This window comes from Manis javanica, chromosome 2, assembly GCF_040802235.1.
Source record: "Manis javanica isolate MJ-LG chromosome 2, MJ_LKY, whole genome shotgun sequence".
NCBI lineage: Eukaryota > Metazoa > Chordata > Mammalia > Pholidota > Manidae > Manis > Manis javanica.
The window spans coordinates 116,694,360-116,709,005 of NC_133157.1; the positions used below are offsets into that span (position 1 = coordinate 116,694,360).

At 50.7% G+C, this 14,646-nt stretch overlaps 1 protein-coding gene across 1 annotated transcript in view; it reads right to left on the reverse strand.

Moving 5' to 3' along the window:
- The window catches only part of LOC140845609 (uncharacterized), a 47,039-nt gene that overhangs the window by 5,562 nt on the left and 26,831 nt on the right, over positions 1-14,646 (reverse strand). The window contains exon 4 of the mRNA XM_073220209.1: positions 5,219-5,309. Coding sequence (XP_073076310.1) covers positions 5,219-5,309 — 91 coding nt within the window. The remainder of the gene's footprint in view (positions 1-5,218; positions 5,310-14,646) is intronic.

Here is a 14,646-nt window from a genome sequence, read left to right on the forward strand (position 1 = left end):
GGGACCCGGCTGAGATGGGTATCATCATAGCTGGCAGCTCAGCAGAAACAATGGGAACACTGAGAAGGGTCCCACGGGGTGGAAATTGGGAGGTCCAGGAGCACAGGCCCGTGTACCCGAACAGGCCTGTCCTTCCTGCCTCGCAGTCTTGGACACGTGTGTCACCGCTCATCACCTGTGGGCCTCGCTGAGACCCATTCCAGGGTTCCAGAGGCTGTGCCAGGCTCTGGGGATTCAGAGAATGAACCGTGGCATCTCTGCCCCACCAGAGCTCGCAGTCTAATGGGAGGCAGAATTCAGCAGGCAAAAATTACACACGGAGGAGGGAGGGATTGGCGGGGTAAGAGCTAAACCAGGGCAGACAGCAGGCAGTCCAGAGGGGATGGGACTGGGGATGTCAGGAGAGACCACCTGTGGACCGTTCCGGGGCCGAGGCTGGGTGTCTCCTTCACAGACCAGTGCATGCCGAGGGCCCCACTGGCCAGTGTGATGGGCACCCGCTTCTCGCGGGTGGCTGTGGTTTCTCCACAGGTGTGATGCCTGTGCCAGCCCAGGCACTTTAAAGCATACCTGACCTCCAATTCTGTGCCAGGGCCTTATCACCTAAAGGCGAGCCCCACTTTCTTCTCTTTTGCTTATTTCCTGCTTTACCTAGAATGATCATGATGATTACTTGATGATGATTAAAAGGTCATCAGCAGTATGAATAACTGAAATTACTACCAGAAATGACACCTCTCCTGAAATGACAGGATGTGTGTTGCCCCAGACTTGACCCTGGCTAGGCCCGGCAGAGGGGTGAGACCCAGGGGCAAACAGCTACGGAGAGATACCCCCGCCCGGGAGATGAAGAGGACACGAGTGGGGCTGAGGTGGGTCGCCACCCCCTCCAGACATGCACACAGGGGCACAAGTCCCCTTTCCTCACTTCACGTTCTCTTGGCTGCAAATCCTCCTCTGCGGTGTGATTCAGTGCCCGGAGCTGCGCTTAGCCCCTGGCATCTGGAGTTTCCATTTCATTTCTCTCTTTACCTGGGTAACTGAACTGCTGGTACTCCAGCTCCAGTGCACTAATTCTTGCAAATCCTTTAAAAGTATTGATTGATTTTCTGGGACTGCAGCTCTCAGAATTCTGGGGAAGTCCTGGCTGTTGCTAAAGCAGGTAGGGGAGGGCTGTGTTTCCCCCTCTCTTGCCCGCCCACTTTGTCCTCCCCAGCTCCTCCAAACCCGTGTCCCTTTCTGAGGCAGGTGGCTGACTTTCCCAAAGCTCTGTCAGGCTGGGATTAAGTCTCCAGGCAGCTCGGAACAAAGCGAGTTTCTGGGGGACAGAGCACATGAGAATTTAGGCTTCAGGGTTGTATCTGGCCATTGGGTTATCTGAGACCCCGTTTCTCATCTGGACCCTCATGGTCCTTCTATTTCCTGCCGGGTCTGCAGTGTTGGGTGCAGAAACCTTGGGACCCGTTGCGGGGCCTCTCCCCCAGCCAGGCTCTCAGCTCACCCCCTCAAACAGCTGCCTCACCCAGGCTTCTCAGGCACCCAGGTGGAAGGCAGGGCAGCCAGGGCCTCTGGATGGAAAGAGGACAGGGAGTGGTGGTGTAGCCGTCAGGGGTGCAGAGCCCAGGCCCTCTGGGAATGTAGGGCAGTGAAGGAGGGAGGCAGGGGGCCCTGTGCACAGGAATGGGGGGCAGTGAATGCTCTCCACTTGCACACCAGATGAGGAACAGATGTCACCCATCTGCACGTCCAGGCTCAGCACCTGGAACCATCCTCTCTGCCAGGGGGCTGGGCTGTGTTGGGAGGTGTGGTAGCTGCCACCAGCCCCCAGGTGCCTCAGGTGAGCTCTGTCCATTCAGTCTAAGTCTTTACTCAAATCCTCTGGCAGAGGCTGGCTGCAGAGTCTCGTTTATATTTGGAAATCTGACATCTTGCCCCTAGAATAGTGAAAGGTAAAACAGAAAACTGTAAATTGGGACCAGAGCTAAAGACAGAGGGCAGGTCAGTAGCTCCTCTGCATAGAAGGGCCTCTGCACCTACAGCCTGGGAGAGGTGCTCAGGCATCCATCCGAGCAAGGGGCTCATCCACAGATTCGGAAAGGAGGAGGCAGCAACCCGCACCTGGGCTGCAAATGCCAGGCCCCAGGCCCAGCCTGGTGGGTGACCCTGGGGCACTGAAGGCAGGGACAGCACTCAGAAACTCCTCCCCTCGGCCCCAGTCCCACGTAGACGCTCCCCGTCCTGAGTTCCTGCTTCCTGTCAGAGCTCAGAGCCCTCGTCCTCTGACCTCCGCACTCCAGGCCCAGCCTCATCCTCACCGCTCACTGCCCAGCAGTAGCAGTGGCTCGGGGCGGCTCTCGCTGTCTCCTGGTGGGATTTGCAGTGCCTGGTGAACCCCAGGTGACCTGGATCTTTTTTTTTCATTTCCCTAATGCAGCTTATGAAGCCTGTCGTGGTGACCCTGCCTATGCTCCAGCCTCAGACTTGCCTGCCCCCCCACCTCCAGCCCTAATTCAATTGCCAACTGCCCCGGCAGTGTGCTTCTGCAACAGTTCCGGGCTCTGGGCCTTTGCACAGGCAGGTCCTAATAAGAACTCCCTGTGAACAAATCCCACTCACATCTGAGACCAGGCCAAGCCCCCACCCTCATCCACTTGCACCCTGTGCCCCCAGCATCTCAGGCAGGCTCTGCTGCCAGGAGTGTTGATCGGGCTGCATGTGATACAGTGTAGCGTGAACGCATTCATGTATCTGTACCATGGAGGGTCCTGGGATGCCAACCACAGACCACAGCTCTGACAGCATTAAGCAGAACCAGGTATTTCTCTGAGGCTGGGAATTGGTCACAGCCTCAGGGATGGTCTGCTGGAGACCCTACACTGGCACCAGCTCCCCATGGATGCTCAAGTGCCACTGGGCCACCAACTCCACCAGTTCACCACGCCGTCATTGTCATCGTCAGCTGGCACCAGCTGGAGTGTCAAAGTCCAGGGCATGAGCATCGGGCCAACCAAGCCTAGCCTCATGGCCACATGCCAGCTGCCATGGAGCCACGTCTGCTCAACTCCCACAGTGACAGGGCCCAGTTCCCCTCCCACCTTAGGGTTCTCCCCAGTAGAAAGGGGGTTCCAATGCCAAGCAACCCAAATCACCTATGTCCACTGCAGCATCTATCTCCCCCATCAGACTGAGCTCCTTGTGGAGGGAAGCTCGTTTCATCTCCATAGCCCAGGGCCCAGCACAGAATAGGTCCTCAGTACATGTGCATTAGACCATGAGCTCGTAAGTTAAGAATACTGCTCGTCCTCATGTGATTTGGTTCTCCATGGTGACATAGCTGGCTGTCCCCCGACACCCTCTGTGCTTCCTGGCCATCCCACCCAACTCCTCCCTCCCCAGATCCCCATCTCTCCCTCTTCAGAAGGCCTCCAGTGCCACTGCAGACTGTTACATAACTCCTGTCCAGCTTCTCACTGTGAGCACCTGTGTCTCCTCTGAGCTGCCCTCTGCCCCGGGACCAGGACTCTCATGCTCACCTATCACCCCTCCCTCCTCTTCAGCCCCCACCTCCACCCCAGCTTTCAGCCCAGGGCTGATACCTTGCAGATACCTGACAAATGTGCTTTGGCTGGCTGACTGTGCCTGGGAAGTTCAGAGGAGGAGCATCAGAGTGGGAATAGCAGAGAGGCAATCTAGTAGATGGGAGTGCCTGATGGTGTGTGCACAGGACCAGGGGGCAGGAGGAATGTGTGAGGGGGCAGCCTGCATGTGTGGGGTGCAACCACTCATGGTTGATTCTGAGCACAAGAGACAAACCTGACTCTCTCAACCTCTCATATAAAATCCCCCAATGGCCCACAGCCTCCTATGGGATAAAGGCCACTGTGGGTTTGTTTCTTTCACAGTCTGGGCCTGCCCCTCACTCCACATGCTCAAGCATGCACATATGTTCGTACACATACATACATGCATACATGTGTGTTCATACACACATCATATGTTCACACACACCATACATTCATGCTGGTATACTTATACACACCACACACTCAGACAACACACATAAAATCCGTGAGGGCCACACCTTGTCCCTCCAGCCCAGCTGGGGAGCTCCTGCTTACCCTTCCAACATTCCCTTAACCACCCCACCCCCGCCCCCAGGGAAGCCTCCCTATGCTCCACCTCACAGAGCCAGCCATCCCTCCTCTGTGCCTCCTTGCCCAGTGCTTGCCACACTAAAACTCCTCTCACTTGGCATCACAGTCATCTGGTGTGTCCCCTGTTAAACTGTGAGCATCTCAGGTCTGCAGACATGTCCATTCACATGTGACTCTAGGACCTGGCCCAGTGCCCAGCCCACAGGAGACAAAGAACACTTGTTTAATGAATAAACGAACTGGCCAAACTACACAAGGCATCTGAAGTTTTGAGTCTGCTTCGGGAAGGGAATGTCCATTCCTCAGCCTCCAGCTGTAGACTTAGTTGCTTGCTCCAGGACAGCCCCAAGCTCTCCATAGACCTCCAGCTTTCTGCCCTATGCACTTAGAGCTCTCCAAGGTGCTGAACTGGGTTCTCTCTCTTGACCCCAACTATCTGTCTTGGTCTCTTGACCCTAGTCCCTCCAGCCAAGAACCACCCATGCCCCTGCCACCCTAGCTTCCAAGAATTTACCTTCCAATGGAAAAGAAGCAGTGTCTCTACATATACTATAGGCAGTACACAGTTTCATGGGGGCACAGAGCATCATGAGAGTATTATGAGTGCCCACCCCTGGCCCCAGACATCAGATTCCCTGGGACCAGACACACCCTCTGGCCAAGGTCCTTAGACTGGTGCTGGGATCCTAACAGTCTTGCGCCTGTTTTCCCTCATCTCTTCCCAAACAAAAGACCATTCCCTTTGGTCTGTTTTGAAGCTGCTGTCGGTCTTTGCCAAGGGGGCCCTTTAGGGCCCTACAAAGCCACTGGAGCTGGACAGAATGGACACCCCCTCTCCAAAGAGGATGTAGACAATGAATTAGCAACCATAGATTGCCATACAAATTGTGGCTCATAACTGTTGTTAACACTGGTGTCTCCTGAAGTTACAGGGGGCTTGATTTTGCATTCTTTCATGCACCAAGTTTCACACAAGTGTGACGTTTCAGATGATTCTGTTGGATCTTGTTCTGGAGAAGTTATTCTTACCACCAAGAGTGTGTCTGCATCTGGTCGTAACTCACCCTGAATTCCAAATCAGAGAGGAACTTTTTGTGCAAAACATGGTGCCAGGTGCACAAGGGGCCAGAAAGACAAACCATCCAGGATCAGAACCTAAAAAGGAGGCAGACAGACAGACATTCCTCTGAAATCAGGCAGCCAGGGAGCTCTACTGCAATTGAGACACCAACAAGGTCTCAAGGGACCACAGGAGAGGTCTGGGGTGGGGACTGGTAAGAATTCTTGTAGGATGGGATTCAAGCTGAGGCTTAAGGGATGGATGGGGCCCTAAGAAACAAGTGTTAGTGAAGACTTGGCCAAAGGAGCAGAAAAATAAACAACCCAAATGAAGAAACAGGACATACTGGGCATGAGCTTGGAGAAAGGATTGGGGGGCATGTGGGGACAGGAAGAGAAGCTATGGATGAAGGTAAGAATAGTCATAGAAGTCTCTTGGAGCCAAAGGTGAGGAGTTTAGAAATAAGGGATCAGGCATTCCTTGACTAGATGGGCTTCTAAATGAGAAAGAGCCCTTGTATCAGGTCACAGGGAGTCATGGTGATTCTGCAGCTTAATTTAGATCTCCCCCATCATGCTGCCCCCAAACCTAGGCTGGCAGCTGCCTCTGGTTAGTCTCTGGACTTAGGAGGCAGGAGCACAAAGCAGGAGGAAGAGAGGGGATATTTCTGTTTTATGAGGGTTTCAAAATTTTTAAAGAAAAACTTAACCAACTTTTATACCATCTTGGAGGGCATGAAGATATTCAGACCAGAAAGTAATCTTCGGTTCTGCCCAGCAAATGCATATCAAGCACCCACTTGTGTGTGGCCATGAGCTAGGGGCTGTAGGGACATAAAGGGCCTTCAGTGACAAATATCACTGCTTGAGAAATAAGTCTGCCACCCAGCACTGGACAACTTGGAAAAGGTGGGCTGGTGAGAGGTGGTGACTGCTCTTAGGTCTTCTGTTCCCTTGCAGATACATGGCAGGAGTTTCCATGTGGACCACAGGACAGTCAGGAGGTCTCCTCGCTGAGAGTCTAGATTAGACGAGAAGTCTGAGCCGTGCACGCCTCCCTTCTCCAGAGGAGCCCACCCCGGGAGGGTTTGCCCATGTGGGGCCACGGGGCTGGGGCTGCTGCGACTTCCCAGTCAAGGACCTACCCCTCTGACTTGGGCTGGGTGTACAGTCCACAGCTGATCTATTCTGTCCTACCTGGAAGCTAGAGCCCAGCTGGCCCTCAGGGTTAATTCTGAGCTCAGTTCTTTGGAAAAGGAGAAAGGGAGACGTGCATATCTGGTTTGTTGGGTAGTGGGGGAGGGGGGAGAGCAGCAAGAGGCTTGGGAGCCAGTGGTGGCCTGGCTGAGCAGCAGCAGCAAGAGGCTGTGTTTGGGTAAAGCCACCAATTTGTCCCCCCAGTGTCTGCACGTGTCGGGCTCCTCCGTTCCTGTATGAATTATCCTCTGAGCCTGCATGACACAGTCTTCGCTGGGCTTTCTCAGTATATTTCACAACTGCTCTGAGTTTATAATTTTTTCAGGTCCTTTATCAAACATGTGTCATAAATACCAATGGAAATAGGAGCATTTATCACCTCTCTGAGCTCTTACTTGAGCTCTGAGAAAAATTATTTGGTCACACAACTTTTCTTGGGGCTCTGATTTAATGGACTTCTCAGCTGCAAAGCCCCTGAAATTCATTGCCTTTTAATATTTGACATCTCTTCCTCTTTATTACCACCTCAGACAGCCCTTCTCATCCAGCTGGAACAAGCCCATTAGTCTCTGACAAATACCTTATGTCGTTTGGTGAGAAATATGCAGAAGTTTGACTGCAACTTCATCTCCAGTCTTGGTTCTGTTTGTGGCTTCACTGGCCTCTAAGTAAAGCATCCAACCCCAGGCAGACCCTCCCCAGTGGCCCCTTTCCTTCTGATGACACTTGCTGCTGGGTCCATAGAGCTAGTGCACCCTAACCACTCATAATGGGGTTTGAGACAGGGCACTTAGGGATGTCTATAACTGGGTGTTAAGAACTGGCCTCCAAGCAACACTATTCGCAATAGCCAAAAGGTGGAAGCAGTCCAAGTGTGCATGGACAAATGACTGGACAAACAATACAATGCAGTATTATTCAGGCTTAGAAGAGAAAAAAAATCTGACACATGTTACAACGTGGGTGAACCTTGAGGACATTATGCTAAGTGAAATAAGCCAGCCACAAAAAGACAAATACTGTGTGATGCTACTAATATGAGATAGCTAGAGTAATCATATTCATAGAGACAGAAAGTAGAATGGTAGCTCACTGTCAGGAGCTGCGGGAAGAGGGGAATGGGAAGTTGCTTGATGGGGTATAGAGTTTCCGGTTTGCAAGATGATGTGTTCTAGAGATTGATTGCACAACAGTGTAAATGTACTTAATGAACTGTACAGTTTTAAATGGTTAACATGGTAAATTTTGCACAGCTTTTTTTTTAATTAGCTTCAAACCAAACTAGCAAAGAAGAAAGTTCTCTGAGCACTTAACTCCCATCATTTATTCATGCTTTATCAGTTAGCTCTTACTGCATAACAAGCAATTCTAAGATTTAGTGGCTTAAACAACAACCATTCAGATTATGACTCTGGTTTGCAGTTTGGTTGGTCTCAGCTGATCTGGGTCGGGCTCAGCTGACAATGACAGGGCTGGCTGGCATAAATGGTCCCTTGGGGACAGCTCATCTCTGTTCTACATGCTCTCTCACCCTCCAACGGACTAGCCTAGGCTTGTTCATATAGTAGTGGTGGCAGGGGCCCCAAGAGAATGGGCAAAAGCAGGCAAAGCTTCTTGAGGCCATGGCTCACACCCCCAGAATGTCTCTGACCACATTCTATGGTCCAAAGCAAATCACAAGGCCAGTCAAGATTCAAAGGGTGGGGAAATGAACTCCACACTTTTAAGCAGGGGGCTGCAAAGAATTTTTGCAGTCTTCCATACCAGTTATACATATGTCAGGCCCTGTGCTAAGTGTTGAAGATATATATAAAAACCATCTAGTGCAGGAGACACACATGTAAATAAATAATCATAACACAGTATCCTCTAAAGAAGTAAGCCAGGATGCTATAGGAGCATGTGAGGAAGACGGAGGGCAGGGGTATTACGTAAAAGAGGCCGGGCAATGTAAAAGAGTGTTAAGTACCCTTACAGGGAGCCAGGGAGAAGGCCTAGTGAGGGAGCAGGCCTATGCTTTCTGCCAGGTGGTCCCAGCTGTAGAGAGCTCCCCACTGAAGAGCAAGGCCCCAGGCCTGGGGCAGCCATTGTGTGGGTGAGGCAAAGGGTGGGAGTCCCAAAGGCACAGGTGGCCACCCCACTTAAAGCCAGGGAGACCAGCGACAATCCCCTGATGCTGAGGTCACTCCCCCACAAGCCTGAGGCAGCCATATCTGTGGGCGCCGGGTGCTGCTGGAGTCCCCTCCGAAGACCGAGCCCCTGCCAGGGCTGCCCAAGGCCTGCACAATGCCCATCCTGGGCACTGGTGTGACAGCCTGGCAGCCTTCCCCAGAGCCTCCAGTCCTTGAGCCCCTCACACACAAAGGGGTTGCCCTTTGACAAGACAGGAGTGGGCAGGAAGGCAGCTTGTGCCCAGAGTCAGTGCTGGCTTCCTCCCGTGGATCCTGAGTAGGGATGTCCCGAGATGCTGAAATGCCGTCTCTCCACTGGGCACTTAGCCAGCAGCAGTAAGCACATACTCACTGATCAATACTTAGAATGCACTCGGGGCTCTGCTGTGAGAAGGAATTCCCTGGTGAGCACTTTCATAAATTGAAAAATTCTTCTGAAACTGAGTAATCCTGCCCAGCTATTAAATCCAGATTTCCACCAAGTAGAGTAGAGAGCGCCCACATTTACAGCAATGACCTAGCTCTCCAAGCACATTCCAGATCCTGCCCAGAATTCCCAGGGCAGGAGGGATTGCTGCCGAGGCCCCAGGCCATTGCTGGGACCTTAGTTTGAAGTCAAATCTTCCAAACCAGTCAGAATGAGGTGGGCCTGGAAGGAGTGGCATTTTATCTACCTCTGTGTTCTCCTGGCCCCTGAGCGTGGCTAACTGAGCAGGCATGTGGGGCTGCAGCTGTCACTCTCTGCAGTGTGGCAACAGAGCAGGTGCCCCTTGGTGCATGAGGACACTGAGCACTGAAAGTGGAACAGCCTGCCCAGGGTCACATAGCCAGTTAGCGGCAAAGCTGGAGTGAGAACCAGGACCCACATCTTTGTCATTCCAGCCCAGAATCTTTTCCCCATATACAATTTCCCTCAGAAAGGTGACATCACCCACCTGGCTCGTGCTTTCAGAAGGAATTCGGTTGGTGGCTCTTTCTGGAGCTGATGTGTGAGCCTAGCAGTTCAGCCTTAACCCAGCCCGACTCTGCGGGCTCTCCCTGAGCCAAGCCCCTGGCCAGGCCTTGTGCTTCTGCTGCAGGTCGCCACTGCCTCGCCCAACCCAGGGCCCAGCACCGCCTCCTGCACCTCTCTCCACAGGCCCTGGCCCTAACCCAAAGCTGAAGTCATCCCCTGCTCCGTTCCTGGTGTCCCTCCAGAAACCGGTAATGTTTCCCATACCCACACCCCACCAAGTTCCCTCCAGCACTACGGACCGTAGCACCTGTAGCCTAAATACTTGTCTTCCTCTGCCCTTTCTGTTCCTGTCTTAGTTCAGGCCTTTGTCATCTCTCACTTGGATTATGAAGCAATTAGCCGCTGCCACCAGTAACATCAAGCCTGCCACCTGTTGAGCACTCACTATTGGTCAGGCCCACGATTGACAGCTTACCTTGGACTAATTCATTTAACCTTCAGCAAAAGAAACAGGCCTCAGGGATGATATATTAACTTCCCCAAGGTCACGTGGCTGCTGGAGGCCGCATTCAGGACCTGCCTCGGGTGTGGCTCCGAGGTCTGGCTCTCTGCACGGTGTTTGCTGCCTCCTGGCTGCCATTACTCCCTGGCCAGCCTTCCGTGTGGCTGCCAGAGTTCTTTGTCTGAAACCCACGTCCAAGCTGGTCACTGCCCCACACAGAGCCACGGCAACTCCTTGGTGCCCACAGGATTAGGCTCAAGCCCCCTCGCGAGGCTCTTGACATCTGACCCCAGTCGGCCTGTCCACTGCATCCCTTTGTTCCCTGTATCTGCCCCACAGGGGTGCTCCACATCCCCCATCTGGTGCTTTGTGCCCTGCTGGTCTCCCCTGCTCCAGGCCTGAGCACACCCATGGGGACTCTTCTCAAGGCTCACCCCCACCCCTGCAGGTGCCCTGCTGTGACTCCAGCTCAGCCTGGTGTGCAGTTGGTAGTGGGTCAGCAGTTCAGCATTGCCCACACACCTCAGTCCCCCCATCCATGTGGGGTGTGCTCCTGGCCCCCCACCTCATGGCCTTCCTTGGTCCTCAGCAGAGCCAAGCCTGGTGATCCTCTCGAAAAAGGGCCCACCTGACCTCAAAGTCCACAAGCCCTTGCCCACCCATGAACCTGAGCACCTGATATTCACCAGGCTCCAAAAACAGAGCAGGAACCTCTATCTCCATTTTACAGATGTGGAAACAGAGGCTGGGGTGCAGGGGCTTGTCCACAAACAGGTGTCAGAGGCAGAGCTGGGCTCAGCAGGGCATCTTGGCTGGCAGCTGATGCTGGCCCGTGTGGACAGAGGTGACTAACTGGACGAGCTGGAGGGTCCTTCCAGAATAGAAGCCAGGGTTCAGCACAGGTCTAGAGGGCTCAGAGTGATGGTGGAGGGCCTCAAGGGTGCCGCTCAATTCTACAGACATCTCCCTCCCATTCACCTGCCCGAGGACAGAACCCTGCCTGACAGTGGGTCACTCTGACCCAAGAATATGGGCCTCTGATGTGCAGCTACCAGCAATGCTAAGGGCAGGTTCTGTCCAGTGGGCCCAGGGGGCAGGCAGGACAGGCAAGGCTGGTGGGAGTACTGGTCATCTGAAGGCCTTAACTTTTGCAAACGAATGAGTTTATATAAACTAAGCAGTTGCTGTCAGATTTTCCTCCACACTTCTGAGCCTTGAGGTGGGTCTGGGAGAAGCTTCTGACATCCCCAGGTTCAGAGCCCACAGGCATGGGGATCTCTCTGGGCCAGCCCCAGGGGCCAAGACACCTAGCAACAAAACTATCCACCATGATGTAAAAGGAAATAACATCCTATTGACCACTGAAGTTGGAGTTAAACTCTTAGATTTCGGTAACTTTTGTTTGACATGCATGAGTTTGGGCTGCAAAATGAGTAGTATGATATGACTTGATAATTTTCCATCAGCCTTGCTTTCTAGGCATTGAAAGTAGAGAAAAAACAGTATCTCCTTGAAGTGAGAAAATGCACATATAAAAAAATTTGGCCTACGAGAGATTCCTAAAAGAAAGGACTTCTTTCAAGCCAGTTGGCTTGTGTTCCTAATGCCACTGTAGCAGTAAGCGTGGTTGATTTTCTCAAATAGACCACATCCCAAGGGATTACAGTGAGCCTTGAGCAGTCATCCCATGGCCCTTACTAATTGCTTTATAAATGGGCATGTCCCCAAGTCCAGGATATTGAGACTTGAAGAGAAATCTTCAAAGGTCTCTGGGAAAATTTCTTCCTTCTTAAGGAGGACCAGGGAAAAGGGGTCCCTTTCTTCCCTGGGGCCCTTTGTGACTTATTGTGATGCCTGTAACTGCTGAAGCTGCATTGTTCTACCTCAACTGGAAGGCCAACCCTGAGACAGGCAGAGCTGAGAGGCAGGAAGAATGAGGGTGCTTGATGCCATCACTGAGCCTCTAAATCTGACTTTGGAGGCTGCCCTATCTCTAGGCCTTTTGTTATGTCAGATGATAAATTTGTGTATTCACTAAGCTGATTTCAAGTTTCTGTGTGCAGCCCAGGGCACCATAGCTAATACTCTTCCCTTCAGCTAGGAAGTTACTTAGACTTTGGACAGCACCCCCCGCACCTCCTCTCATTTGATCCTTAGCACACCTGACTCCCGGGAGGACAAGGGACATTATGCTAGGAGAGCTTGGAATTCTTCAGTCATTCTTCACCTTCCCTCTGCCTGTGCTCTGGTGGGGATTGGGGGGCAGGGTCCCTCCCTGTGTATTTCACCATCTTTGTGATTATCACATGGGACTCTATCTATATGGTCTCTACAAATAGATAAAGATACTTAGAAAGATAGGTAGCGCCTTTAAGAGGTAGGACTGTGTCTTATTCTGTTTTGTAGACCTAATGCTTTGGATATTGTTGTTCAGTGAGTAATAGTTGAATGAATGAATCTTCATTCATTTTTTTTTTTTTTGGAGCTGGAAAGTTAGAGAAAGTAATTGATTAACTTTAGAAAGTAATTATTTTAATATCCAAGTATGCAGCTCTCTGTAGTGATCTGGCTTAACTCAGGAATGAATTTCAGATCATGTAGAGAGGAATGGATGAATAACATCCTTCAAACAACCAGGCAGGTAGCTTTTCTTTCTCAGGTGAGCTTTTGAAAACTACTGAGCACTAGTGAGTTTGACAGTGAATTCCTGACTAATAACTGGGATACAGCTAATCTGTGTTGGTAGTTGAGTTCAGAGGTATGTGTTTGAATAACCTGGCTGGGTTAGAATACTACGAACTTGTGCCTGAAATTTAAAGAAAAAGAAAATACTCTTTACTGCTTCATAGGCATGGCCATGTCTCTCCTCAGAATAATTTTGGCTCTGCTCTAACAGACCCAACTGGAGAACTTAATATATAACTTGTGGTCCCATGATTCCTTGCTTTAAAAAATGGCTACAGTATTTATAGCCTAGATGAAAATTGTTAAAACAAGGGTAAGTGTCCATCATAAAGAAAAACTTGGTAAACCAATAACTTTGAGAAATGCAACTTCCTGGGATACCCCCCAAAGCAATCTAGATTAAAAATATATGCATAAATAAAGTGACCTTTCACATGTTGTTTTTATAAACTAGTCATACCACCTGGAAAACTGACAGAATGGAAAGCCTTGGCTTTAGGTTAACAAACTTAAAGACTTCACTTTCAGCAGCAATTAGAATAGAAGGTCATTCTATTCTTAATGTGTTCTTAGTGTCTGATACTAAAATTTTATTATTCTAGTGTGTTCTTAGTGTCTGATACTAAAATGTTATTATTTGCATATGAGAGAATGCTTATATTTCTGTTCTCCATGGTAAGGGGACATGGATTCAGTTTGACAAAAATGATTTGTAAGTTTTCATATGAATTAATACCTCAGGGGCCTATGTAGTGAAATTTCTCAAGGGCAGAAGGAATAAGATGTGGTAAGTCACAGCCTGCAGAAACAAACTGAAAATCAATGTCCTTATTTTATGTTTAAATTAAGCTTTCAGAGAAGGTTATAGCTGGGCATAAAGCGTTTTGGGATACATTTTATTTGAATCTCTCATCTTATAAAATATATGGGGAGCTCATTGTTGGATAATGAAGATCTGTGTTTGGATGGCTGCCAGTCCTTAGAATGTCCAAAATGGAACTTTACCATCTTATCCATCCCTAGAAATCTGCTCATATCAGAGTTTCTTGTCTTAAAAGACATCATCAGACTGCCCTCTCTGTCTCTGTCTCTCTGCCCCCCTGCTCTCCCTGCTTTCTCTCTCTCTCTGCTCTCTGCTCTCTCTGTCCCACTGCTCTCTCTGCTTCTCCATCTCTCTCTCTCTCTCTCCCCACCCCCCTCTGGGGCAGCCACTCTCACTTTCAGATAATAAAGCCTCTTGCGTGGGGGGGAAAAAAAACGACATCATCAGTATTTATTTTGTTGCTCAAGCCAGAAATCTTAGGCTCATCCTTGAGTCTTCTGTCTTCTTTTCCCACATTGACAGCTAGTCCCAAAGCTCTGTCTCTCTGGTCTGTCTCCCCAAAGTCCATCTTTTCTGCTCCCCTGAGTCCCAGCTATCATTGCTGACCTGGGACCCTGCTGTCACATTTCAGTGAACTCCCTGAACCTCCTTGCCCACCTGCCACCAGAGGGACTCTCAGAAAGCACGTCCGACCCTGCTGCTCTTGCTCAGTGTTTTATGGACTGGCTTCCTCCAGCCTTTGGGGGAGCTTTGCTGATGGTCCTTTGTGCTGGCACAGAGTATACACTTAACGATTGGTACTTTCTGTGTCACCATTCATCTCACCAGCTCCCTCCCTTCCTATTAACTTCAAGCGGGTCCCATCCCTGTCCCCAGTTGGCGCTTTCCACATGTGATTGAGGAAGTACTTTGAAACTTACTAACATGCTCTTTTCTTTTGCCTGTCCAAGAACATTATCTGCAGCTCTTAGCAGCACTGCCTTTCCTACTAAGCTATAAACTTCATGATGACAGGGTGTCTCTCTGGTCTATCCCTTTGTCCCTGGAGCCAAGCATGGTACTGGCACACTGAGCGTGTTCCCTAAGTGTTCTTGAACAAA